At 42.4% G+C, this 24,553-nt stretch overlaps 3 protein-coding genes and 1 long non-coding RNA gene across 9 annotated transcripts; 2 read left to right on the plus strand and 2 right to left on the minus strand.

Moving 5' to 3' along the window:
* The first annotated feature begins 49 nt into the window (after window positions 1-49).
* Window positions 50-8,575, plus strand: LOC115151940 (Bardet-Biedl syndrome 2 protein homolog). 3 transcript variants are annotated; one of them, XM_029696304.1, is made up of 18 exons: window positions 50-70; window positions 3,289-3,417; window positions 3,530-3,757; window positions 3,931-4,056; window positions 4,188-4,250; window positions 4,404-4,481; window positions 4,635-4,739; window positions 4,881-4,967; window positions 5,171-5,306; window positions 5,403-5,542; window positions 5,859-6,000; window positions 6,391-6,562; window positions 6,765-6,891; window positions 7,040-7,162; window positions 7,256-7,393; window positions 7,508-7,620; window positions 7,745-7,893; window positions 8,005-8,575. In XM_029696304.1, exons 2-18 carry the CDS (start codon window positions 3,301-3,303, stop codon window positions 8,109-8,111), a joined length of 2,151 nt encoding a protein of 716 aa, XP_029552164.1. In that variant the 5' UTR covers window positions 50-70; window positions 3,289-3,300; the 3' UTR covers window positions 8,112-8,575. The 3 variants fall into 3 exon arrangements, with proteins under 3 accessions (XP_029552164.1, XP_029552163.1, XP_029552165.1); XM_029696303.1 differs by having other exon boundaries at window positions 51-70; window positions 6,762-6,891; XM_029696305.1 differs by lacking the exon at window positions 50-70 and adding an exon at window positions 2,351-2,671 and having other exon boundaries at window positions 6,762-6,891.
* On the minus strand, window positions 91-771 carry LOC115151942 (uncharacterized). Its single transcript, XR_003867394.1, has 3 exons — window positions 645-771; window positions 465-533; window positions 91-295 (listed from the first exon to the last, which is right to left on the minus strand). It is a non-coding gene; the product is annotated as an uncharacterized LOC115151942 (long non-coding RNA).
* A 196-nt stretch (window positions 8,576-8,771) lies between the features above and the next one.
* On the plus strand, window positions 8,772-13,156 carry LOC115151941 (UDP-GlcNAc:betaGal beta-1,3-N-acetylglucosaminyltransferase 9-like). Of its 2 annotated transcripts, none has more exons than XM_029696306.1 (2): window positions 8,772-9,076; window positions 10,921-13,156. In XM_029696306.1, the coding sequence occupies exon 2, from the start codon at window positions 11,270-11,272 to the stop codon at window positions 12,629-12,631; it is 1,362 nt and encodes a 453-aa protein (XP_029552166.1). In that variant the 5' UTR covers window positions 8,772-9,076; window positions 10,921-11,269; the 3' UTR covers window positions 12,632-13,156. The 2 variants fall into 2 exon arrangements, with proteins under 2 accessions (XP_029552166.1, XP_029552167.1); XM_029696307.1 differs by having other exon boundaries at window positions 10,927-13,156.
* Window positions 13,157-14,590: 1,434 nt separating this feature from the next.
* Window positions 14,591-24,335, minus strand: LOC115151944 (UPF0183 protein C16orf70 homolog). 3 transcript variants are annotated; one of them, XM_029696310.1, is made up of 16 exons: window positions 23,280-24,335; window positions 23,033-23,115; window positions 22,832-22,915; window positions 22,691-22,734; window positions 21,294-21,373; window positions 21,086-21,180; window positions 20,443-20,507; window positions 20,071-20,183; window positions 19,263-19,396; window positions 19,041-19,124; window positions 18,841-18,923; window positions 18,597-18,640; window positions 18,427-18,476; window positions 18,185-18,243; window positions 17,994-18,066; window positions 14,591-17,882 (listed from the first exon to the last, which is right to left on the minus strand). In XM_029696310.1, exons 1-16 carry the CDS (start codon window positions 23,341-23,343, stop codon window positions 17,793-17,795), a joined length of 1,245 nt encoding a protein of 414 aa, XP_029552170.1. In that variant the 5' UTR covers window positions 23,344-24,335; the 3' UTR covers window positions 14,591-17,792. The 3 variants fall into 3 exon arrangements, with proteins under 3 accessions (XP_029552170.1, XP_029552169.1, XP_029552168.1); XM_029696309.1 differs by having other exon boundaries at window positions 18,427-18,473; window positions 20,443-20,540; XM_029696308.1 differs by having other exon boundaries at window positions 20,443-20,540.
* Window positions 24,336-24,553: the final 218 nt, after the last annotated feature.

Here is a 24,553-nt window from a genome sequence, read left to right on the forward strand (position 1 = left end):
ATTGCTCTTTTTGGAGCAGACATGATTTTTACCTCTTATGTCCCACAGCCCAACAACTCCAGTAACCCAAGTAAGTCAAAGAAACTTGAATTAGTTAGATGCAATTTATTGCCTTACATTTGACAAAGTACAAAACCTATGCTCAAGATGGTACAACGTCAGTCATAGGGAATGGACTTCATTGTGATGTCATACACCAGGCCTCACTGACAACAGCTGGTATCACAAGTCTTGCCCTTGCACACGCAGCCTGAGGCACACTTGCTGCAGCCGGAGGGACAGCAGTCGCAGCAACCTGATGGGCCGAAAAATAATCGATTAGTGATGACCAAAGACTATTGCGTAGCCTACTAATGAGGCAATTGAGGTTAATCATGGGGCTTTAAAGTGCCACCAGCGATAAGAAAAAAAGACTATTGGCCTAATAACACTAGTTGGATATAGAATATAACAGAAACACTTACTTGCTTTCTTACAACTGGTGCATGCACAGTTGGAGCACTTGCAGGATCCACCGCAGTTGCAAGATCCAGCTACAAACAAACCGTTTAGTTAGGTAATTGCCTGGTAAGATTTTCGAAATAAATACGCTTAATCCATAGCCTATATCGTTGATAAATTGATCAATGTACATGATAACTTACTTTTGGAGCATTCACAAGGATCCATTTTCCAGTTTTTGAGCTCCCTTCTTTATCCGAATGGATCGTAGTAGTTTGGCTGGGTGTCAGTGGTGCGTTGTCAGCTTTTAATGTCTAGCTAGCGAGACTTCGACTTTATAGCGTCCGGGGCAGACAGGTGCGGTGTGCAAAGTCGCGGGTTCTCGCAGACAGATCATTATAATAGGCTTGCTTGCACACGGTTTATTATCTAGAGCGAAAACATTCCCATCAAGGGAAGAGTAGCCTATTGTTTCAATAGCCTACATAGCCTAATTACCATGTTGTTGACAATTGATTCATTGAAATATGGCTACTCATTATGTTACTATGCAAACATTTATTAGGATTTTTATTTATTTATGAATGCCTTCAAATAACCCACTGGTTCTGGAGTTTCGTTAACGTTTAGTTACCAGATATTGTTATTTTACAGGCACACTACATTTCTTGTTCAAATTCATGATGATTTAAAGTGTTACAGCCTATAGGAACATCTAATCTAGGACTACTAGGCTCTAGATTTAGAATGAGAAAAATGTATGTAATTCTAGATGTAAACTTGTCGGGAAGAATTTGAATGTATAGTGTTTATGACAAATAGATGTAGACGACGATTTAGGCTATAAATCACTACATTGACTGGTTTTCGACTGGACAGTCATCGTTATTGTGCACACGGTACACAACAGTTGGGCAATTGTTCTTTTGTCACTTTTCCGGGTGAATTTGCTGTTATTAGTGCTGTGTTGAGAGCTTCCATGTCCATGCTTCCCTTATTTGCACACGGGCAGCGCTCGTGAGCAACATTCTAATGAGAATAAATCACTTTGCGCTCGTCGACTGACTGTTAGTATTTTTCCTGAATCTCCTGCCTGAGTAATTGAGCTGTGTCATACCACAAACATTGTGCAATGTTATACAAATAGTCACTGACAGTACCAGCTACAATTAATTACAAACGACCGCAATGAAAACAGTGATGCTACCAGAACTGTCATTGGCCTAACATAAAAAAATATTTCATATTTCATCATATAAAATGAAGATATATGAACTTTTGTTAAAGTTAAGCATGCACTTTACCATAATATGAATCATAGTCAATACAGAAACATATAATATAATGGAATATTATACATGTTTTCACGGTGAGGAACTTATTTTTTGGAGAAAAAATAAATAAAACTTTTTTTACTTATTGTTGAAAAATTGAATGAAGCCTGTTTATTCAACGATTACTTCAAAGCACTTTGTACTGTGTAGTGTTGTGCTCGCGATAAAGTGAGGGAGTTATTTTATGCTGGCCAAGGTTAGACCGGGGAAAAGGCCTACACGTCATCAGGCGAAAGCGGGGAGCGCCTTTCTCAACTCGAACAGTAATCTGCTCCTTGCTCTGTCATTTTGTCAACAAGGCATCATGGTGTGTCGTTCAGAAGCCTACAACATCGTTTTCCATTAAATAAATGTTGTAATTTTCTAACTCGTTTTAATTGGGAATAAAGCTCAAAAGCAATCACTTTTGCATGTGAAACAGAATCCTTCTCATTACTCCACGTGCTCCTAAATCACTTTGTTTTGAGCTGACTTTGCGTTCACATCCTAATCGGAATTAGGAAACGCGGAAATTTCCGATTATCTGATTCGTTGAACGCGGCACGGTTCCAAAACGAACGCAATCAACTTTCATCCGGTGCAGAACACGCTTACACGGGCTCCCTGGGCGAGATTAATCGAACCCCCTCAGTGTTTATGCGGGGAACCTGGCTCATGTGCGGAAGGCAGCCCGGTTGCTACCAACTTTCAGGCGGTGCAAATCACGTTTACACGAGCGCCCGGGCGAGATTAATCGAACCCCCTCAGTAACTTCAGAAGATTTGAGTGACAAGTTACGTCATTTGCAAGAGGGAAAGCATCTTGTTGCCTTGTATTCGGACGTTAGCATAGCATGCTTGTAGCTAGCTAACCCATAAACATTGACAGTTAAAGACAGCTAAACATCGAGGACTTCGGTAAGATATCATCTCACCTTATCACATGTTCCATTCATATGCGTAAAATGCAATGCTTTGTATGTTGTTGAAAAATATCGTGTCTTGTTGCAGCTAGAAATGGTGGATAGCATGCTAGCTAGTTAGCTAACGTTAACGTAAATAGCTGTGATGAGTTACAATCAATCTGACTGTCTCGTGCCAGTCGTGGATGTCTTCATGATTAGGAAAGTGAATTACTGAAATGTTGCACTCGAGTACTAACATTATTTTAATTGGTCATAGCTATGCTATCTTTGTAGTTATCTGTTTATCTAATGTTGGCTATTTTTTAAGATAATGAGGAGCCAATGATCATAGCTAACTAGAGAACAAACTACAGGGATTAGCTAGATGAAAAGCTTTGACAAGCTGCCCAGTGTTGCTAGGTAACGGGACACCCAGCGGGCGACGAGTAAGCTGTTTATAACATTAGGGTAGTTTGCAAGTATCTGCTAGATTGAAAGAGGGATACAACATCCTTGTTTCTCTAGCAGTAATGATTCAATTTCATACACACACACACACACACACACACACACACACACACACACACACACACACACCATATGTACCATGATTGGTTATTATTGTTGTAGGATTGTGCCACCATGTTGGTGCCTATATTCACCCTCAAGCTGAACCATAAAATCAACCCTCGCATGGTTACAATGGGCAAGTTTGATGGGATCCACCCATGCCTTACTGCAGCCACACAAGCAGGGAAGGTATGGCCTCACTCAGTTCTCTTTGATAGTTTCTCCATTTACATGTATGCATGAAGTATGCATTGAAGTATAGCACTCCAGTGAAGTTATTCAATCTTCTCTCTTCCATCAGGTGTTCATCCATAACCCTCACACACGTGGCCAGCGGCAAGCAGCCCACCGTCTGAGTCAGAGTGCCCAGGATTCGGACATCTCTCTGCTCAATATCAACCAGGCTGTGAGCTGCCTGACAGCTGGCACACTAGGACCCAACACCACTGGAGACACGCTCCTCGTGGGCACCCAGACAAACCTGCTGGCTTATGACGTACACGACAATGCTGACATCTTCTACAGAGAGGTGAGCCAAGGACAGTACAAAGGACTGGACACAATGTTATAACATATCAATACAGCCTCATGATTATGTTGTAGCAGCAGTATTACATAAGCCATCTGCCTGCTGAATCATTAACTGAATACAAAGTTGCAAATGAAGATGTAATGTCCTTTTTCACATCATATTCTCTATAGGTGACAGATGGGGCCAATGCCATTGTTTTAGGGAAATTGGGGAACATTGAGTCCCCCGTCGCCATCATCGGAGGCAACTGCGCTTTGCAAGGATTTGACTATGAGGGGAGTGACCAGTTCTGGACGGTATGGCTCGCGTTCCTCTTACTCTCTTGATTATGTGAACTGTTGTGCAAAAATGAAATTGAAATAAAAATACTTTTACGCAATAGAAAAGTGATAACTGTTGATGTTTGTTTCTATGGGTTCATTTTCAGGTCACGGGGGATAATGTGCGATCATTGGTGCTCTGTGATTTTACTGGTGATGGAAAAAATGAGGTGTTGCATTTCATTTGTTATCCAAAGATGAAAGCAAATACTTTGAAATATAAATCTCAACAATTTCAGATGTTGTGTTATTAAATAGATAGGCCTATACTAGATCCTAAAATGGGTAATATGCTGTGTTTTTTTTTTGTCTGGTCTTTACAGCTTCTTGTCGGATCAGAGGACTTTGACATTAGGGTATTCAAAGAAGACGAACTTGTGTCTGAGATTGCTGAAAATGAGGTATTGCTCATCTTACATGAGGCCATGTTGTTTCTAATGTAAATGTAAAATGTAATGCTATTTGATTATGTTTTATGATCTTGATGTTTATAGTACATTGTGTGTCAGCAAAGAGACGATGTGTGCTGATTGCTCTCTCTTTGTGTCATTCAGACGGTTACCTCCCTCTGTCATATGCATGGCAGCAGGTTTGGTTATGCTCTGGCCAACGGCACTGTGGGTGTATATGACCGCACTGCCCGCTACTGGAGAATCAAGGTACTGCAAGTTTTGAATTGGCTGAATATTAGGTCGTTTTCTGTCTAAATGCATCCCTGTCACTTTACACAAAGCATATTACATTTGCACCAGCTTTATGTTTAAATATGTGCCAATAAAGGTTCCTCCTTCTCCCTGCAGTCTAAGAACCATGCAATGAGCATCCATGCATTTGACCTTAACGCTGACGGTGTTGTAGAACTCATCACAGGCTGGTCCAATGGAAAGGTAAACCACCTTGATGTGTCAGTCGATAATCAATTTAGCACCTATTTGTTAAAATGAGTACAGCACCAATCAAGAAAAGTCTTCCAAAGTTCTCTAATCCTTCACTTTGTCACATTGTCTGGAACTGGTTGGCACTTGGCACCAGCCTTTCCTCCAAGTGTAAGGAATGTTGTAAGTCCCCTTGACTTCACCATCATTTACAGATTGATGCACGGAGCGATCGAACAGGTGAAGTCATCTTCAAAGACAACTTCTCGTCCTCTGTGGCTGGAGTGGTGGAAGGGGACTATCGCATGGATGGACAGATCCAGCTCATCTGTACCTCTGTGGAGGGAGAAGGTAAAGACATGTGGAACACAATAGCTATTGAATATTGTTTATTTGTGTGTATGTTTTCAGTAAGTGACATCCAATGTGTTGTGTGCTGGTTGTCAGTGCGTGGCTACCTGCCTGCCAGTAAGGAGATGAAGGGGAACCTGATGGACTCCAGTGTGGAGCAGGATCTGATCCGAGAGCTGAGTCAGCGCAGGCAGAACCTGCTACTGGAACTACGCAACTATGAGGAGAATGCCAAGGTTTCTAAGAACACACACTGACAAACACTTTCACAGAAATAACTATGAGGATAAAGCCACAACCAAACACACTTTTACATTCATAGATGTGCTGAAACTCTCTGAAGTTAGCATTATATTCTTATAATATTAAAGCCCACACGTACAAGCATACACCCACACCCCAGACCAACATTCAAAGACACATTTTCTCAGACATATCAGTTACTGTGAGGAGAACACTACGATCCTCCCACCTCTTAACTATGTACAGACTACACACTCATGGTGTTTGTGTCATAGTGTAAAATACTTCTTTGTGACTGTGTCTCGGTAGCAGGCTGTCCCAGGAGCTTCAGAACGGGACACCCAGATGGGGGTGATACCAGCCAATACCCAGCTCCAGACTGTCCTCTCTGTCAGAGCTGCCACGGAGTCCCAGAGGTCACACATAGAGCTCAGCATCTCCACGCCCAATGGTAAACACCATCACCCCACACAGATACCCTCCTTACCATCTTCACGGACCACTAACACACTCATGCCCTAGATTTACATTGTCATCAATACCCAGTAAGCAGCTCACTTACACAGAGCTAAAACCACACAGAATCTCACCAAGCTGACCAAACCTCAGCCACATTGAAACCAATGACACTCACCATCCTATAATTCCAGAATGCGCAGCCTCATGTATTTATTACTGCACTGTTGGAGCTAGGAACACAAGCATTTCGCTACACCTGCAATAACATCTGCTAAATATGTGTATGCGACCAGTAACGTGATGTTATTTGATGTTGATTTGATGTGGCTTACTGTGGTAAGTGAGTGGGCTGGGTACTGACCTCTTGGCATTCCTTCTACAGAGACCATAATTCGAGCCGTGCTGATTTTCGCTGAGGGAATTTTTGAGGGTGAAAGTCATGTGGTACATCCCAGTGCCCAGAATCTATGTGGTTCTATCCGTGTTCCCATCATTCCCCCCAAAGATATCCCTGTGGATCTACACATCAAAGCTTTTGTTGGCGGCAAGAGCAGGTACACATATTTCAATGATGAAAGAGACATAGATGTGTCCTCTGCATAGATGTGTTAGTGTATTGTCTGGAACAATTGATTTGCCAATGAAATTCACTCTTATTATCCAAACATTGTAGTTTCAGTGGAACTTTAGCTCTGTCCAATAAAAAAACAACATTATTTTGTAATTTGATTGTGCTTCTTCTGTTCCCTGCAGCAGTCAGTTCCACGTCTTTGAGATCACACGTCAGCTGCCTCGCTTCTCCATGTATGATCTTAATGTTGAGCCTGAGGCCCCCCAACCTACTGGGAAAGTTACCTTCACCATCAACGACAGGCCACAGAGAGTGAGCACAAACTCTGTATTGCTCTCTCTCACTTACTCTTACACACACACACACTTTCATGTGCTGTCACCTGTGGCGACTTCTGAGCCCTTCTGGCTCCATAGTAATGTTACTGTCACTATCAAATGGCTGTATTCTCTGTCTTTAGGTGGTCATGTGGCTGAACCAGAACTTCCTTCTACTAGAGGGCATTGATACCCCAGACGTGACGTTCACCTCTCTACGTGGCGGAGGACTACTCACCATCAGCATGCTAAGCACTAGTGGAGAGGTATGTCTACATGTCCTAACACGTATCGCTGTGCACAGGATATCTCTAGTATTTCAAAATGGACCCTTCACCTGCCCTTTTCTTTACAATCAGATCACATTAAACACAGACGACATAGATCTGGCAGGGGATCTAGTCCAATCACTGGCTTCCTTCCTGGCCATAGAGGACCTACAGGCAGAGGCAGACTTCCCCACATACTTTGGGGAGCTGCGAACGACCCTAACTGAGGTAAACTCCCCACCTCAGCCTCCACACCAATAGTATTTATCTCATTACCAACCATTTCTCTCATTATTTTGTGTGGTAGGCCCAACATATTTTTGTAATCTATTGTTTTAACAGGTAGATGACTATCACTCTGTCCACCAAAAGCTGACGGCGGCCATAGCAGATCATTCTAATCACATCCGTAACATGCTGGTGCAGGCAGAGGATGCGCGGCTCATGGGTGACATGTGAGTGACAACATACCAACCACCACCTCCATGATTTTTCTGTAGGATTCCTTTGCATGGCTCGATAAGGTGATAATGACCTGTTTTTCTTTTTAATCCCTTCATCTTTCTTTGTGCCTGACAGAAGGAACATGAAGAAGCGCTACATTGAGCTCTATGACCTGAACAGAGACCTAATCAATGAGTACAAGATCCGATCCAACAATCACAATGCTCTCCTCGCCTGCCTTAAGTCTGTCAACCAGGCCATTCAGAGGGCAGGGAGACTGAGAGGTGAGTAGGGGTTGACGGAGATTAGTGAAGCATCAGGTTTGAAGAGAAATAAATGTGTGTTTTAAAGGTTTCAGATCTCTGCTAACCTCTCTTCCTCTTTGTCTCGCTCAGTGGGAAAGCCAAAGAATCAGGTTATCACAGCCTGCCGAGACGCTATCAAAAACAACAATGTCAACGTCCTGTTCAAGATCATGAAAGCAGGCACAGCCTCTTCCTGAGGGCACCGCACAGTGGTTGCCTGAAATCCTGAAGGGATTGGAATCCCTGAGAGGCCAGTCTGGGGGGAGAAACGGGGGAGGCTTTACATGAGTGAAGAAAGACTAGTTCTCTAGTGGCAAGGCCAGAAGAAGAAACAGGCCTCACCTGGACCCCCAGGTGCCATTGGGCAGCAGTGATGTTTTAGAGGAGTCAGTGGTTGGGAGTAACTGTCAACTTGTATATGTTGTTTTGTAGCCAAAGAACTATACTCCTTGAATGTTAGATGGGACCAGCAGAGTGAGATACATGTTTACTTTTTGTAGATTGTAAATAGACAGGGAACTGTATTATGTGTGTGCAGAAAGAAATGTAACTAAATTAAATTACTGTCTTATAACTTAATTTTTCTGTGTTTTGAGTTTTTCTTTGTAGTATTTGTATTCAAGTCTTGTCGGTTAAATAAATGTATTCCATGTCAGTCTCACCATGCGAACTGAGTCCTGCTCCTAAATTGCAGCCATTTTAGACAGCTAGGGGCTAGAACATATAGTCCCATATTGCAAGGATCACCACGATAAAAGTACATTATCGGACAAATAAGTATGCTAGGTCCTCATCATTATGCCCCCTTCCTCCAAATTCTTGGGAGTCTGTTTCCAGTTGCTGCGCTGGCATCTGGAGCACCGCTGAACCAGCGACTCCCACACGTGTCACGTGGCCAGTGTAAAGAACACCGTTAAAACGGTATCGTGCCAGTTTTGCACATTTCTCCAAAAGTTAACTCCTTCTTACAGAGCCTCCAAACCAAGTACGTCTGTATTCATTTAATGTGTTTTTCTCTCAATTTTAAACCTCGTTTATGTTGGACCCAGATTGGACCCCAGCTTTCCTACAGTCTGAGACTGCAGATTTCATACAGAAACCAGATGTTCCCGGGTTTGGCAGTGGCGCTATATAATTGCTTTGGTGACTTTAATCTGTCGTGGTAAGTATGATGACTGATGTGCAGGATACTTTGTACACATACTGATTACAATACAAACGTGGTTATTCAATATAGGGCTCCCTGTGATATGCAAATATGCAACAGAGTCTGGCAATTACATGTAAATGTAATGCGTCATGGTAGGATATATAATATATGCAACACAATTATTCCTTTGAGGGTAAACGCATGTATGTCAGTTTTGCTGACGCAAAATACGTAAAATACGTTTTGTTGTTTTGTTCAAAGATGCATTTTTGAAAGTTATAAATTGCATGGTTAACCAATAGTTACATTTAGGAAAGATATTAATATGAACATTACGTTAGGAACACTATGTTCTAATGAACACAGGACATGCTTTTCTATTTAGGAATCTTATGTACAGCTTAACATAAGGTCCGACACGCCCCCCTCCTATAGCGAATTTGCCAAATTTGGGGCTACGTCCTATAAGAGAAAATGTCAATGTAGTCATTCTTCGAAATGTTTTGGAACATTTTATTCTAAAAACACCCCACTTCGATGGAGCACAGCTGCAGAAGTGACTTTTTGTAGCAGGTTAGGAGAGCGTTTTATCTAACCCTAGCCTTACCCACTTTCCTAACCTTAACCTAATTATCCTAACCTGCTACGTTATTTTTCCTAACCAGCTTCATAAATTCTCCCAACCTGCTACGAAAAAGTCACTTCCGGTGGTAGCTATTTCGAAAGTGGCGTGTTTTTAGGGAATCGCGTTTTTCCATTGCTTTTTCTGAGGTGTCATTTGAATGGTAGACAACTGGGAGATGGTCTGGGCCCGTTTTCCCAAACGTATTTTAAGGCTAAATTAATCGTTAGAACTTTCGTAGGAACATCGTCAAATCCGTTTCCCAAAACCATCCATCAGTAAAGTTACTCTTGAAAACGCTCGTTATTTAACGACTGCCTCAGACCACTCGAAGAACAGCTAAAGTGTGTCGTCCTTTAGATGTTATTTTTGTCCTTCCGCCTCACTTTATACACAGAAGATCTCCGCTAAACAAAATCCAGATGTTTATTTGTCTTTCTGTGACTACCAATAACTTTAAAGAGACTGTGACTACAAATACAAGGTTTCCAATTTCTTTGCAATTGTTACTAACAAGGGAAGGATAAAAATAGGATTAAATGAAAACCGCGGTGTCTGTATTCGGCTACGTATACCAATATGTTGTTTTTCAAATATATTAAAATAAATGTCATGTTTATTCAATTCAGTGTTATTTAGCAATTTTACGTCACTGTCTGTAATTTTTGCCTCAATATATTTAATGATGTGGCAAATCTTGATTTAGTGCATTATTATAGGGTAAGCATTAGAATAAGCTGCCGCAATATTTGTAGCCATAGGTGATATCTCTCTAGGAGCTGATCTGTAGGTAAGATTTGAAAGGGAGAATACTGATCCGAGAGCAGCGCTGCCTTTCTTGCGAGCGTATCAGAATCGACATATGCCTCAGACGCAATTAGTGAATGTTCTCTCTGCATGTTGTTTTGGTAAACACATGTTACAGCTTCGGCTGTTGTACAAAATATGCGTCATTAAAACACTCCTAAACCTAAATTCAATCGTAATCGGGAAACCGTAGGGGGGGCGTGTCTGCTATAGGAAAATTGAGTCTTGCAAACATTCTTGCAAATAGTTCTGGGAATTTGGGGAAATTAGTTTGAAGGATTGCAACTGCAGAGATCATTTATTAATAATAACTTCAATGAAAAACAAAAGAAATTATACAATGTAAATAACTAAATATAAAAGTAAAATGTACTTTTGTTCCTCTCCTTTTATGTTTAATTCTCATGTGATTTATGGTCATATCAAGGAGCAGATCCTGCTGATGGGATGGGATGGAATGAGTGTCATGGACTAAAGGGAAAACCCCTCACATACCGCAGGAGAAACATCAAGACTGCAGAGTGTTGGGTTACGGAGAATAAATCGGCAGGACCTCATGGTCATAACTGTTCCCTGTCATTATGTTGACTCAATGAATGGAAACATCCGGTTGGAAATCATCCAGAAAACCTTTGCATGGGTGATCAGTATTGGGAAATCCTCACAGGATGCTGTGTGGCGCTTTCTGCTCTGAGATCCTGAGGGAGAGGAAAATAAAGATCAATGGGAAAAGAGTGGTAAATAAAATCAGAGGGAAATAGGTTCAGTGGGACACAATGAGGAGAATTGATATAAATGGAGATGTTCTGTGCACCCTGCTCATGCTGGGGCTACTCTGTCTGATGTTGTATGCCCATCAAGGCTTCACTTCCACCTGGGACACCTGGCACTTAGAGCAGGGCTGTACAAGTTCCCGCGCTCTTTTAGGGCCCCCACCAGAGAGCCATGTAACTAAACGGGTCCCTTCTACGCCCCCAGACAAGACAAAGTGCCAGTCTGCACGTCAGTCCCATTCTAAGTCTCAGACACATCCCAAGTCCAAACTTCAGTCTAAATCCAAACCTCAGGCCAAGACCAAATCTAAGTCAAAGAAAGATGAGGGGACAAAGGCTGTTCCGGTTTTACCCACACAACCACCTTTTGACTTTGAGGGTTACCTGAGGGATAAGGACAACCGGGACTTCATACTGCTGATGGACCAGCCAGGGAAGTGCTCAGGCGAGCCCTACATGCTCATTGCTATCAAGTCAGTAGTGGCAGACTTTGAAAGGAGGCAGGTAGTGCGGCACACCTGGGGAAGAGAGGGTGTGTTCCAGGATGGGCAGACAGTAAAGACTGTATTCCTCCTTGGGGTACCCAGGAACAAGACCGCCCTGCCTTTATGGGACCGGCTCCTTGCCTACGAGAGCCACACCTTTGGGGACATTCTCCTCTGGGACTTTGATGACACATTTTTTAACTTGACACTTAAAGAGACCCACTTCCTCCAGTGGGTGAATGACAGCTGCTCCAACGTCCAGTTCATCTTCAAAGGTGACACTGATGTCTATGTGAATATAGAGAACATTCTGGAGATGGTGAAGGGTCAGAAGCCTGATAAGGACCTCTTTGTGGGTGACATCATCCACCATGCCCACCCCATCCGCCTGCGCAGCAGCAAGTACTTTGTGCCTGAGTTTGTGTACGGCCAGACAATGTATCCGTCATATGCAGGAGGGGGAGGCTTTGTGATGTCTGGTCACACCGCCAGGCGGCTGAGTGAAGCTTGTCAGCAGGTAGAACTATTCCCCATCGACGATGTGTTCTTAGGCATGTGCTTACAGAGAATTGGAGTGAAACCGTCACACCATGAGGGTTTTCGTACATTTGGCATTGTGCGCCCCTCTGCTGCTCCCCACCTCCAGGTGTTTGACCCTTGTTTCTACAGGGAGCTGATGGTGGTACACAGCTTGACAGTGCCACAGATCTGGCTCATGTGGAACTTGCTGCATGACCCCCAACTGAGCTGCCACAGTAAACTGGCCCCCACCCTGTGGCACTTCAAGTCAAGGGGCAAGGTACTCGGGACAACAGGACAGAAGGACTCAGAGACTACAGTGGAACAGGACTATGATGTTAAAGTGTTTGTAAAGCATTGAGGGGTTTGGTTTATGTTGATCAGAGGGACTACACTGTGAAAGCCATTGGGACATGGAAGCTGTGATTGAATGTTTGGTAGTTATTTTGAGGCAATACAGTGGTTTTTGCTTAAAAGTTTACAGCCATTGTAAATGTACCCTTTTTCTAAGACAAAAATCCTGTTATCTTTTTCATGAACATCCTGGATGTAAAACCAGTCTGTATACTGGTGGTAATGTTTAAAATATCCCTGCTCCATTTAAGTACAGTATGACTGAATCCATTTATTTATTTTATTGCACAGAGCCTCAATAAGGTCAATATTGACTGAAGCATGTGCCAGGTTGATTTTGTGAAATTGAATGTACACTACAGTGTTGTCATGAATCTTTGTGCGTGATAACACATCATATTACACCTGTACGTAGACTTGAAAGGTAAGTTAGGGGAGGTAAAGCTCAATGCATCAACTGTATAGGACACATCACTGCACTCTATACTCCTCTGTAAACTGGTCATCTCTGTACACCTGTCACAAGACCCACTGGTTGATGCTAATTTATAAAACCCTCTTAGGCCTCACTCCCCCCTATCTGAGATATCTACTGCAGCCCTCATCCTCCACATACAACACCCGTTCACTCCCCCCTATCTGAGATATCTACTGCAGCCCTCATCCTCCACAAACAACACCCGTTCTGCCAGTCACATTCTGTTAAAGGTCCCCAAAGCAAACATCCCTGGGTCACTCCTCTTTTCAGTTCGCTGCAGCTAGCGACTGGAACGAGCTGCAACAAACACTCAAACTGGACAGTTTTATCTCCAGCTCTTCATTCAAAGACTCAATCATGAACACTGTTACTGACAGTCGTGGCTGCTTAGCGTGATGTATTGTTGTCTCTACCTTCTTGCCCTTTGTGCTGTTATCTGTACCCAATAATGTTTGTACCATGTTTTATGTGGCTACCATTCTGTGTGTCATGTGTTGCTGCCTTGCTATGTTGTTGTCGTAGGTCTCTATGTCGTGTTGTGTGTTTTGTCCTATATTTATATTGTATTTTCTTTATTTTTTTAATCCCAGGCCCCCGTCCCCGCAGGAGGCCTTTTTCCTTTTGGTAGGCCGTCATTGTAAATAACAATTAGTTCTTAATTAACTGACTTGCCTAATTAAATAAAGGTTAAATAAAAAAATAACTGTAGCTATGGTAGGAAGTCCCCAAGGGACCTCATTATATAGTTCCACACTCTGGGGGAACTTTCCTAGAAATGTTCCAGCAGAGGTATGAACACAAACAGTTCACACCTTCATCGATGTTATGTGCACAGCACCTCTTTTTTTAGTTCATAATTAGACACACTGAAGACGACAATCACCAAGCAACAAACCAAAGGTCAGAGTAAAGCCTGAACATGAGTGGGTGGGTGGTGTGCTATCATTTACAATACTTGTGATAATCAGAAATCATACATGGTGTTCCTTTTTAAACTTGTATGTTCAGCTATACCTCCAGCTGTAGTCCAAATGCTTTCTGTACACTATATGCTGTTGATATGAAAATAGAAAGCAATCTGTTAACACTGAAATTGTCCCTGGTGGAAAAAATGCATGTGCTGCTTTTTCTTGCTCTTAATAAATAAATAAAACAAATCTTTTTTTGTCATATTTATTACATCCATTTGTTCATATCCTTTTTGTACACACGGTAACAGGATTATGTTTCATTAACAGAATTCATAATGAGCAGTGTTATAAAATTATAAATGTTGAGTTTCAGTAGATTTAATGAGGAGCTCATCTAAATTTATCACAGCAATCTTGCATCGTTTCAGTGGGAAGCATTGTGCAAGCTTTAAGCAGACCGTTCTGATTATAATGGTTATTGCTTTCTATGACATGCTTGATAATGTTGATCTATACATGTTCTTTATTGTACAGAAGTAAAGGTAATCCAAAATATAAAACACCACATCCCAATGAATTTGATTCACAAGTTTAATTAAGGATAATTCCCATTTCCAGAAATGGGTTAACTGTACTGAATCCACCAAAAATAATGACTTTGGGGGAGGAAGATAACACACAATACAAAGGGAGACAATACATAGAATTAATACAAGTATTGCACTAAACTGAAGTTGTCCATTTATAATTACAATCTTAAGGAGAACCATTCATTCATTCCAATGGAAAAATAGGATTACCTCAGAGGAAATAAAATAGCTAAAACCAACTGATGGAAATTAAGCATTCACTTGCTCCTGGCATTAAAAAAATATCCGATATGTCCACCTGAGATTGGGCAAGCACAGCCCAGCACACTAGCTACTCACTCTCAGCAGTAACATTCCAGAAACATCCCCGCAACATTGGTGGTGTTGCAGTTGTTTTCTCGCTCAAAGCTATGTGTGCATTGTATTTGAATTCCAACACAACCAGTCTGTGTATCCATCTCAGGTCATGAAGGGCTGGCCAGTGGGTGCTCAAACTGATGTTATAACCATTGTCTTGCTGTGAGATGTTCAGAGTGATATACATGTTTCTGTGTCCAGCAACGAGAACATAAGACCAGACAAAACAATGTATTGTGTACTGTGCAAATCTTCCAATCAGAATACCAGGGGGATATGTGATGATGACAGCGATGCCCTTCATGACTGAGCTCAGGACCTTTACATCAAGGGCTCTATTCAATACGTATCAAGAAAGTTGAGTTAGAGTAATTGAAAATGAATTACCTTTACATTTATCGTGCTAGATGTAACACTTCAGCGATACAGATTGAATAGTGACCCAAGTCTTTAATCTACTCTTTACTGCTATGTTTTCTGGAGCAAGAGGACAATGATGACTATGGGTGACAGTCAGCCAACCATGTTAACTTTTCATGCTCAAGTCATACACAATGCAGTTCTATAGCCTAGTTTAATTTACAGAGAGAAGTCAAGACAGGCTTGGTGGGAGATGAGGCACAACGTTAACAAGCCATTCTACCTTTTTCTTTTCTTATTTTTTTTTTATTCAACTTGCACAAAGCAAGGGATAAAATTAAAAACAACAGTACAGGTTTTTTTTCATTGCAACTCATGAAACAAGTCAACGTAACAGAATGAACAATGCCCATGTAATAAGCCTGCATCACACGCTGTTAAGCTGAGACCTGGAGGGCTGGTCTGACTGGGGCTGACATGATGGCAGATAGATACACAAGATGAGAGGAGGACACACACTTAAGTCTCAGTCACACCTCTGATCTAGCACCAGAACATTATCAACCCACTGTAACACTGATCACACACACATCCAGGGGTTCTAAACATCATAGACTGTACAGGGCTCCCTTCCCTATCCAACAGTAACCCCTCCTTGTCTCGGCTTTAGCCCATCTTCAGCATCTGTCTCTAGTACTAAGTGGTTAAAGCTGAACTAGAGAGATGAATGAACCCTCCAGGCCCAGGGCTTAGGAGCGCCACTGTTCTCTCCACTAGGAAGAGAGAGACATCAAACAGAATTCCTAAGTAATACAAGTGTCACGTCTGGTGTGTGCTCTGACCTTAAAACAATTCAGACCCACAATGTACCATTAGCTTAAAATGACAAAAGAAAAGAGCACACTATTTACAAATCTGTACAAACACCAGAAGAGACTGCTGCTGCACATAGTCCCAAATCTACCTGCTACACATAGGGAGAAGTCTCAGGAGACTAAAAACTGGATGATAAAATATCTGCATTAAAAAGCACAAATAATAAAGTTTATATACTCAACAAGTACTTAGGAGAGATTAAGATTATGGGTCAGGGGCCTACAATAAAATACAAATATTGTTTAGGAGGGAATGTCTGCTCTTCTGAGCAAAAGGTCAAATTTTGCCAAACTAAAATGTCTGGATAACTTAAAACATGCTGAACCATCTTTGGCAAAACTTTTGGCAATTTAACACTTTTTTAAAATTAAGAATGATAGCAATGATGAAGTAAATCTGAGGGATTCATTTAGGTGTCTCCTGTGAAGAGAGAGAGAGAGATGGAGGGGGAAAGAGAGAAATCATGAGATAGCATGGGGAGGAAGGCTGTAAAGACAGGGGTAGCAGTGGACAGTGTACATGTGGAAGGAAAGGAAGTCAGTCACGGGATAGAGGAGCTGGAGCATTTCCTCACTAATAGCAATAAAATGCACAATACTCCTCATTGGATAGGAAACAACAGGAAAGTAAATAGGGTGTATCTTAGTGCAAATGTTTCCATCGGTCCTGGCAAATAAACACAAAACAAACTAACGAACTACAAATGTTTCCATCGGTCCTGGCAAATAAACACAAAACTAACTACAAATGCAGTTAGTGATTTACGGCCTTGCAATAGGTGGTGACTTATGCTGAGGACTTGTTCATGGCATGAGTGTATGAATGTGTGTGTGGTGTATGTGGACCAGTATACGTGTGTCTGTGTTTGATCATGTGCCAAGACAGTTCCCCCTCAAAGCATGCAGAGCACTAGGACCCTCCATGGGGAGGCCAGTTTGTGCTTGTCATCTTTTACCACTCTTCTTTTAAAAACAACAACTTCTCTATTCATGCAATTGTTTGTGTCTGTGTGCATGCATGTTTGTTTCTGTAACTGTCTGTGTATGTAATGGTGTACTTGTTATGCTAGTGCTGCAGATATGAGATGAGCCTGCATCCATATGCATGTAAATGAACCGGTAACATGAACATATAGTGGAGAAAGGATTGAAATGCTTTTGGTATCAGTTTCTGATATATGTGTGCATGTCAAGCATGTATTAAGTCATTTTAAAAACTGTAACATGCACGCAGGTGCTCATTTGTGTATGCAGGTGAGCATGTGTTTGTGCACGCCGGCATACAAATGTGCATTGATGAAACACTGCCAACACATCTAATGAGTGTTCTGATGATGAAGACCATTGGGACAGGGTGAGTCAGAGGGGGGGGGATGAAGGCTGACGTAAGGCTCCTAGCAGGCCTCTGGATGAGGTGCCCGTCACAGTGGGGCAGATGGGTCCAAAGGAGCTCCTCTCTGGTGTGAACATGGCAGTGGGTGAGAGATTGAGTGAGACAGAGATCACTGCTCTGATCAGCCTAGGGATGCTGTGGCGTGGACTGGAGGAGGGGAGAGACAGCCCTCAGGCCGGGCCTGGGTTGGTAGTAGGATGCTGTTCAGTGGGCGCTGGCCTCGGCTCGGGCCCGGCTGTTGGGTCTGGGGGCGCCGTACAGAGTCACTGAAGCTATGTGGTTGTTCTGCATCACCTGGGACGACAAGTTTGCACAGTTAGGACACAGAGTTTACATACAGGCCTTTGTACTACTCAACCTAATGCCATCATCACTCACGACTCAGGAGACACACCAAGTTCTTACCTCAAAGATCATTCGCTGTAGTCCAAAACAGAATGTAGAGCCGAACGGATTGGTATTATTTGCTGAGGATGACCTGCGAAACAGAAAAACTTAACACCTTTTTTGGTAACTGCAGAGCCAGCAGTCAGTTGTACAGTGAAAACAGTTAATCGGAAAGTAGTCATGTATATTCTAAGCCAGGCATCTCTTACCTGTGGAGCACGACAGGCTTCTCCATGGGGTGTCCAAGAAGCTCCTGAATCTGATCCCACTAAGGGAGACACAACCATAGTCAGTCAGGAGAACACAAACCTTCTCTAAAGTCACAGATACCTATAAAGATAAAACATAGTTGCTTGTGTGGTGTTTTTCACAACTCTTTATCAAAAATATACAGTATGTTGTAGGAAAACATTCAGTTAGGCAAAGACTGAGCAGGTCAGGCATGTCTGACCTTGCTGTAGGTAGTAAGGATGCAGTCCTCCCACTGAGCATCAGCAGCTTCTGAAAGACACAGACAGGATTACATGAGGAGACTTGACAGAGGTCAGAGGAGACAGGCAGAGTACAAAAGGAGGACCAAAAACTCAGGAAATACAATACCAAAGCTGATTAGAAACTCACCTTTCTTAATGACAAGTGGAATCTTGAAATCGCATCGATGATATCTAGTATTGAGAGATTTGATATGTTACTGAGCGGGGTGCACTGCAGTCCTGCGACTACATTACTTCAACCACTAAAGAGTTAATAGCCTCTTATGGCTCTACTGCAAATCATTCATTCAAATTAATCATATGTCTGAACATTGTATATTTGAGCCAAGGGCCAATAAAGTGCCAGTCTTAACCGAGGCAGAGAGACTTACATGTTGAAATTGTAATGACCAGGGAAGTTGGTATGAAGGACAAACTTCTTCACCAGGTGTGTGGTGGAATCAAAGAGTATGTCCTGGAACGACAGGAAGAGGAAACAATCAGAGGTCAAAACTGTACATTGAGCTTTAATGTCAACATAAAAAAGACAAGCCCTCTCTTTTCCCACCACCCATATAACACCAAGACCTACCACCCCCAGGGTGAAGTAGTTGAAGAAGTAGTCATTGCATTTGGACGGGACCTGCTTGTGAGGCGACGGAGAGTGGATCTTCATCTGAAACAGGAAACCAAAACATGAAGACAGCTTGTTTATAAACAGAGAGGGTCATATCAACTGAGAGCAGCAAGTCAAGTCTGAGAAAATGGGGTGAGGGTAAAAGAGGGAGACAGGGAAGAGAGTTAAGGGCCATACCTTGTCCTCTGACTTGTAGAAGACCTTGTGTGGCGAGCCCAGAGCGCTCAGCACATCTTGACAGGAGTCTCCAAAGTAGATGTTCCTCTCCACAGCACGCACCTTGGCATCAGCCATCACCCCCGGTCCACAGCCTGACAACAGGACACAAGTACACTCATTATCCAAGCTGAATATGACCTGACGTTGCAAAACTGTTGGAGCACATCATTTCATTACCAATGTATATAATACATCAAACCAGAGACAACAAAAACAGCTGGTCAAAAGACACACGTCTAAACACTGGATGAGGGATTCCAAGAGACTTTCAGATGACTTACATATTTTGATAGCCCTCTTCCCATCTACTAAAGGGCGTAGAGTACAAGTACATAGTGTACATGGCTCCTCCTGTAGGTTATTTGCTTAGCTCAGCCTCTCCAGGGGAGGGGCCTGTCAGAGGTGATATCTGGCGATGAGATCAGCAGGGCTTTACATATGGACTGGAGAGAACATGGAACTGAGGGACTTGCAGGAAAGCACTATTCTGTAGCTCCAGCAGGAGGCTCTATTACAGTCCTAACAACAGAGCTGGAGGAAGGAATTAATTCAAGGAAGGAAGAGAAGACTAGCCTGATCCAATTAGAATTGTGGATGGATTGAGCTACGGGAAGAGAACACCTACATCCTCCAGTCCCGTCAGTGGCATGTGTTCAGAGAGCCTCAAAATGAATATCAACCTGAACAGAATTAGCTTCAATTACACAGTTCTGATGGTGTTGTACTCATAGACATGAGTGGGTTGAGATGTCCCTTTGCTATGTACCTGCAGTGAGGATGCGAAGTCTCAGACCAAGTGGTCCCGCACCATTCTTCAGCACGTCCACACACTCTGCATACACGTTGCCAAGGAAACAGGCAAGGGGCATCACTGGAGCCCTGAGGAGCGACAGAGTGAGTCACAGTCATGTATTTTTCTGCAATCCAAGATCACACATCTCGCAATACTTTTAAACCTAACCATATTCAAAGGAGAAGATGGTGTTAGTTGAAGCATTTCCATTGGGGTAAACAAGCTCACCAAATACACAGCATCTTCCCCTTCACCTTATACTCCACCTGCTTCCTCCATCTCCCCATAAACTTGCCATGCTCAACCATTATTCCAGGTGTGCTTGTGAATACATTATGTTCTTACTTGGTGTCCTGTAGGTTGTTCCCAGTATAGATGTACATCCGTTTCACTGTGGCCCCGTGCGGAATCTGCAGGGAGGCCAAGCCATGGGCAAAGTTAGGCTGTCAAAGCAAAACAACTGGGAGTAGATTGGCGTGTGCATTTCAACAGCTCACATTCAACATATAGAGACACAAGCACTCACATCAACAGCTTTATACTGTAACAATGCATTTTCACAAAAAATAACATACTAAGCAATTTTTGGGCAGATTGTTTTTGTATTTCCAGCATTATCAAATGCTTCAAAACCAAATACTCATGCATCACACAGCTCTATTGGTAATGAAGCAATTCGTTTGTTAATTGCTATGGGGTCAAAATGAAGCACAGGGGTTTTCATTATCTAACAAATAATCCAAGCCAAAAAGACTAGTACTTTATCTGGTTAACAAAGTCTATTAGGGGTTGTCAGCCAGGTAAAGTAAATTAGGAAAAATAGACGAGGGAAACTATTAAGGGTACAACAAGAAGAGCAAGTTACAGAATACATTTGCAGTGTGGCAGATATTGTATGTCAAACAGGGTTTATAAGGCAATTAGAAAGCCAGTCAGATAAAAACACCATACTAGGGATAAATATAACAGGAACAGGTAATAGTCTCACCTCATACTTGGGAGCTTCATTCCATGAGTCAAGCTGGAAGGAGAAGGAGAGTCCCCGAAAGTTCAAGTGGAACAGTTGCTCTGCAGCATTGTATACTGTGGAGTGAGGAAAACATGGTCAAACACAACAAGCCTACCTTGCAGCATTCTACAGTACTATCAATAAGAAGTTGTATCTGCTGATTGGTGAGGTAAGTGTCTTTCCTTACCTCCAGGGTGTGTGGCGCCAAACGACTGGTCAATCTGCTCTATAGTGGGTGCTATCGCCTGAGTGTTGAAATGTACTCCACTGCAAGACAATGACACCATTTAGGCTTAGATTCTATTACAGTACATTACCAAAAGTATGTGGACACCTGCTCATCGAACATCTCATTCCAAAATCATGGGCATTAATATGGAGTTGGTCCCCCCTTTGCTGCTATAACAGCCTCCACTCTAACAGCCTCCAAGGCTTTCCACTAAATATTGGAACATTGCTGTGGGGACTTGCTTCCATTCAGCCACAAGAGCAGTAGTGAGGTCGGGCACTGATTTTGGGCGTTTAGGCCTGGCTCGCAGTTGGCGTTCCAATTCATCCCAAAGGTGTTCGATGGAGTTAAGGTCAGGGCTCTGTGCAGGCCAGTCAAGTTCTTCCACACCGATCTCAACAAACCATTTCTGTATGGACCTCGCTTTGTGCACGGGGGCATTGTCATGATGAAACAGGAAAGGGCCTTCCCCAAACTGTTGCCACAAAGTTGGAAGCACAGAATTGTGTACAATGTCACTGTATGCTGTAGCATTCAGATTTCCCTTCACTGGAACTAAGGGGCCTAGCCCGAACCAGGTAGGGCAGGTAGCGTTCTTCTGGCATCCGCCAAATACAGATTCATCTGTCGGACTGCCAGTTGGTGAAGCGTGATTCATCACGCCAAAGAACGCGTTTCCACTGCTCCAAAGTCCAATGGCGGCGAGTTTTACACCACTCCAGCCGACGCTTGGCATTGTGATCTTAGGCTTGTGTGCTTCCAGAGGCAGTTTGGAACTCGATAGTGAGTGTTGCAACCGAGAACCGACGATTTTTATGCACTACGCGCTTCAGCACTCGGCGGTGCACTCTGTGAGCTTGTGTGGCCTACCACTTCGCAGCTGAGCCGTTGTAGCTCCTATTTCCACTTCACAATAACAGCACTTACAGTTGACCGGGGCAGCTCTAGCTGGGCAGAAATCTGACAGACTGACTTGTTGGAAAGGTGGCATCCTATGACGGTGCCACATTGAAACACAGTGAGCTCTTCCATTCTACTGCCAAAGTGTTTCTATGGCGATTACATGGCTGTGTGCTAGATTTTATACACCTGTCAGCAACGGGTGTGGCTGAAATAGCCGAGTCCACTCATTTGAAGTGCCACTAATTTGAAGGGGTGTCCACATACTTTTGTATATATAGTGTATATGTAGTAGCACAAAGTCCCACATCCAACATATGATGAAGAATGTGCGAAACAAACTATTCTCACTAAGTAAAACAAACAATTCCAGTCTGACAAATTCCCATCTCGCTCACATATACATGTGTTAATACTCACACAGGTATTCACACTAGGAACAGATGATCACTCACCAGTATTTCAATTTCACTTTGCTCAAGTCGTATACTTCAATCACCTAAACATTACAGCAACAAGAGACGTGATTAGTGTTCAACATACAGTATTTACTGAATGAAGTCTAGTCATGACCCACGAGAGCACCTCTCCCTCACCTTCAGTCTCTGGTTACAGGCATCAAACAACAGTTTAATTCCATCCTGAGTCAAGTTGAGTATGAGGTCATGACTGAGTGGCATCTAGAAACACAGAAAGATAACATGTAATTACAGGGCACAGTCAATCAAGAATCTGTCACATTAATCTGACAGCCCACACCCTACATCATATCAAAGAGCAGTCATCTCATCTCTTACTTGTTCACTGTAGAGAACCTGGACATTCTTGATGATGCGGCAGTGTTTCTGTAAAATGGAAATGGCCTGGGCCAATGGCATCCCTGTGACAAAAAAAGATGGAATAGATTAGAGATAGATTTAGTCCGCATTTACAAATTACAAACAAATATGAAAAATAACAGACAGGGAAAACATGCACATTAGTTTAGGGTGTGTGGTCGGTTGAAGAAATACCAAATAACCTATTATCTTCTGAGTCACGTACCTAATGCGAATTCCCATTGCTCATGTCCTAAAGATCTTTCAGGAACAACTTCCAGATCCAGCATTGGCAAGTAGGGAGAAGGATTTTCAACGAGGTTCTGTGCCTGTGCCAGAACTGGACCGTTCTTTAATATTAGACTGCCTGATCCTTCTCTTCTTAAATCACTCCTTTTCAATTGCACGGTTTGTACACAACATTAAGCTATTAACACAATAAAATAATACTTAATTTATAGGCATACACAATAAGGGTTTACATAAAACACCCTGAAATATATTGACAGTGGGACAAATGACACCTTCTCAGAGGTCAAGACACTCCAAAACTTAGTTACGACACACTGCTGTTACCATACTTTTGGACCAGCGATCCTTGCTGACAACGTTGGCATACAGGAATTGCGCAACAAACCTGATAAATTACACACAACGCTAACTGAGAATTACAGGTTGGTGGCTGACATGTAACTCTACCAACAGGTCGCAGTTGAGCTAACCGAGTGATGTGCAAATGACGATCACACCACAACTAGCTAGCTAGTCTGAAATCTTTCCACACTCGTCACTATCTAAACAGCTCTGTTGTCTCGCTTCTGATTAGACAACTCAGCAGCTTGACAACAATTATCGGCGACTTGTAGCTATGCTAGCTAGCTCTCCTGTATAGTTATTGTAATCAAAATCCACGCACAATTCTAAATAAATATAAAACAATGTTCAAAAAGAAGAAACCAAATACTGCAATTCTGTCTGACAAAACAAAAACAAAGAACGTCTCAAACCCGTTGACTGACGTTACGTTGCTGTTTTCTTTCTTCCCGAGGATTCAACAGCATCTAGCTAGCTATGAGTTGAAATTGTAACAGTGAGTCACTTAGCTAATTTTCATAACATCATTAATAATTAAATGTCCATCGAATTCCTTTTTTCGTTTGTTGTGTCTTTATCGTGAATTGAAGAGAAAGGAATATAAACACTTCACAAACAACCGCAACTTCCAACAAAACACCACCACTATCAGCTGATTATTCAACTTCCTGTGTGTCGTGAGGAAACAGCCACTTCCTGGTCAGCTGACCAACATATTTGTTCAAAATATGTTTTTCTCGCTTATCATGTTTAAATGATAGGCTATAATATCTATGTGAACATGTCTATGTTTGCACATTTCTATAATTAGTGCAATTAACACTAATCATTTCTAATCAAACTGTATGCTAATCAAAAACTTGTCTATGGCCAGGCTATATACATTGTACACTTTAAGTGCTACTC

The sequence above is a fragment of the Salmo trutta genome, chromosome 17 (genome assembly GCF_901001165.1).
Source record: "Salmo trutta chromosome 17, fSalTru1.1, whole genome shotgun sequence".
In the NCBI taxonomy this organism is placed as follows: domain Eukaryota; kingdom Metazoa; phylum Chordata; class Actinopteri; order Salmoniformes; family Salmonidae; genus Salmo; species Salmo trutta.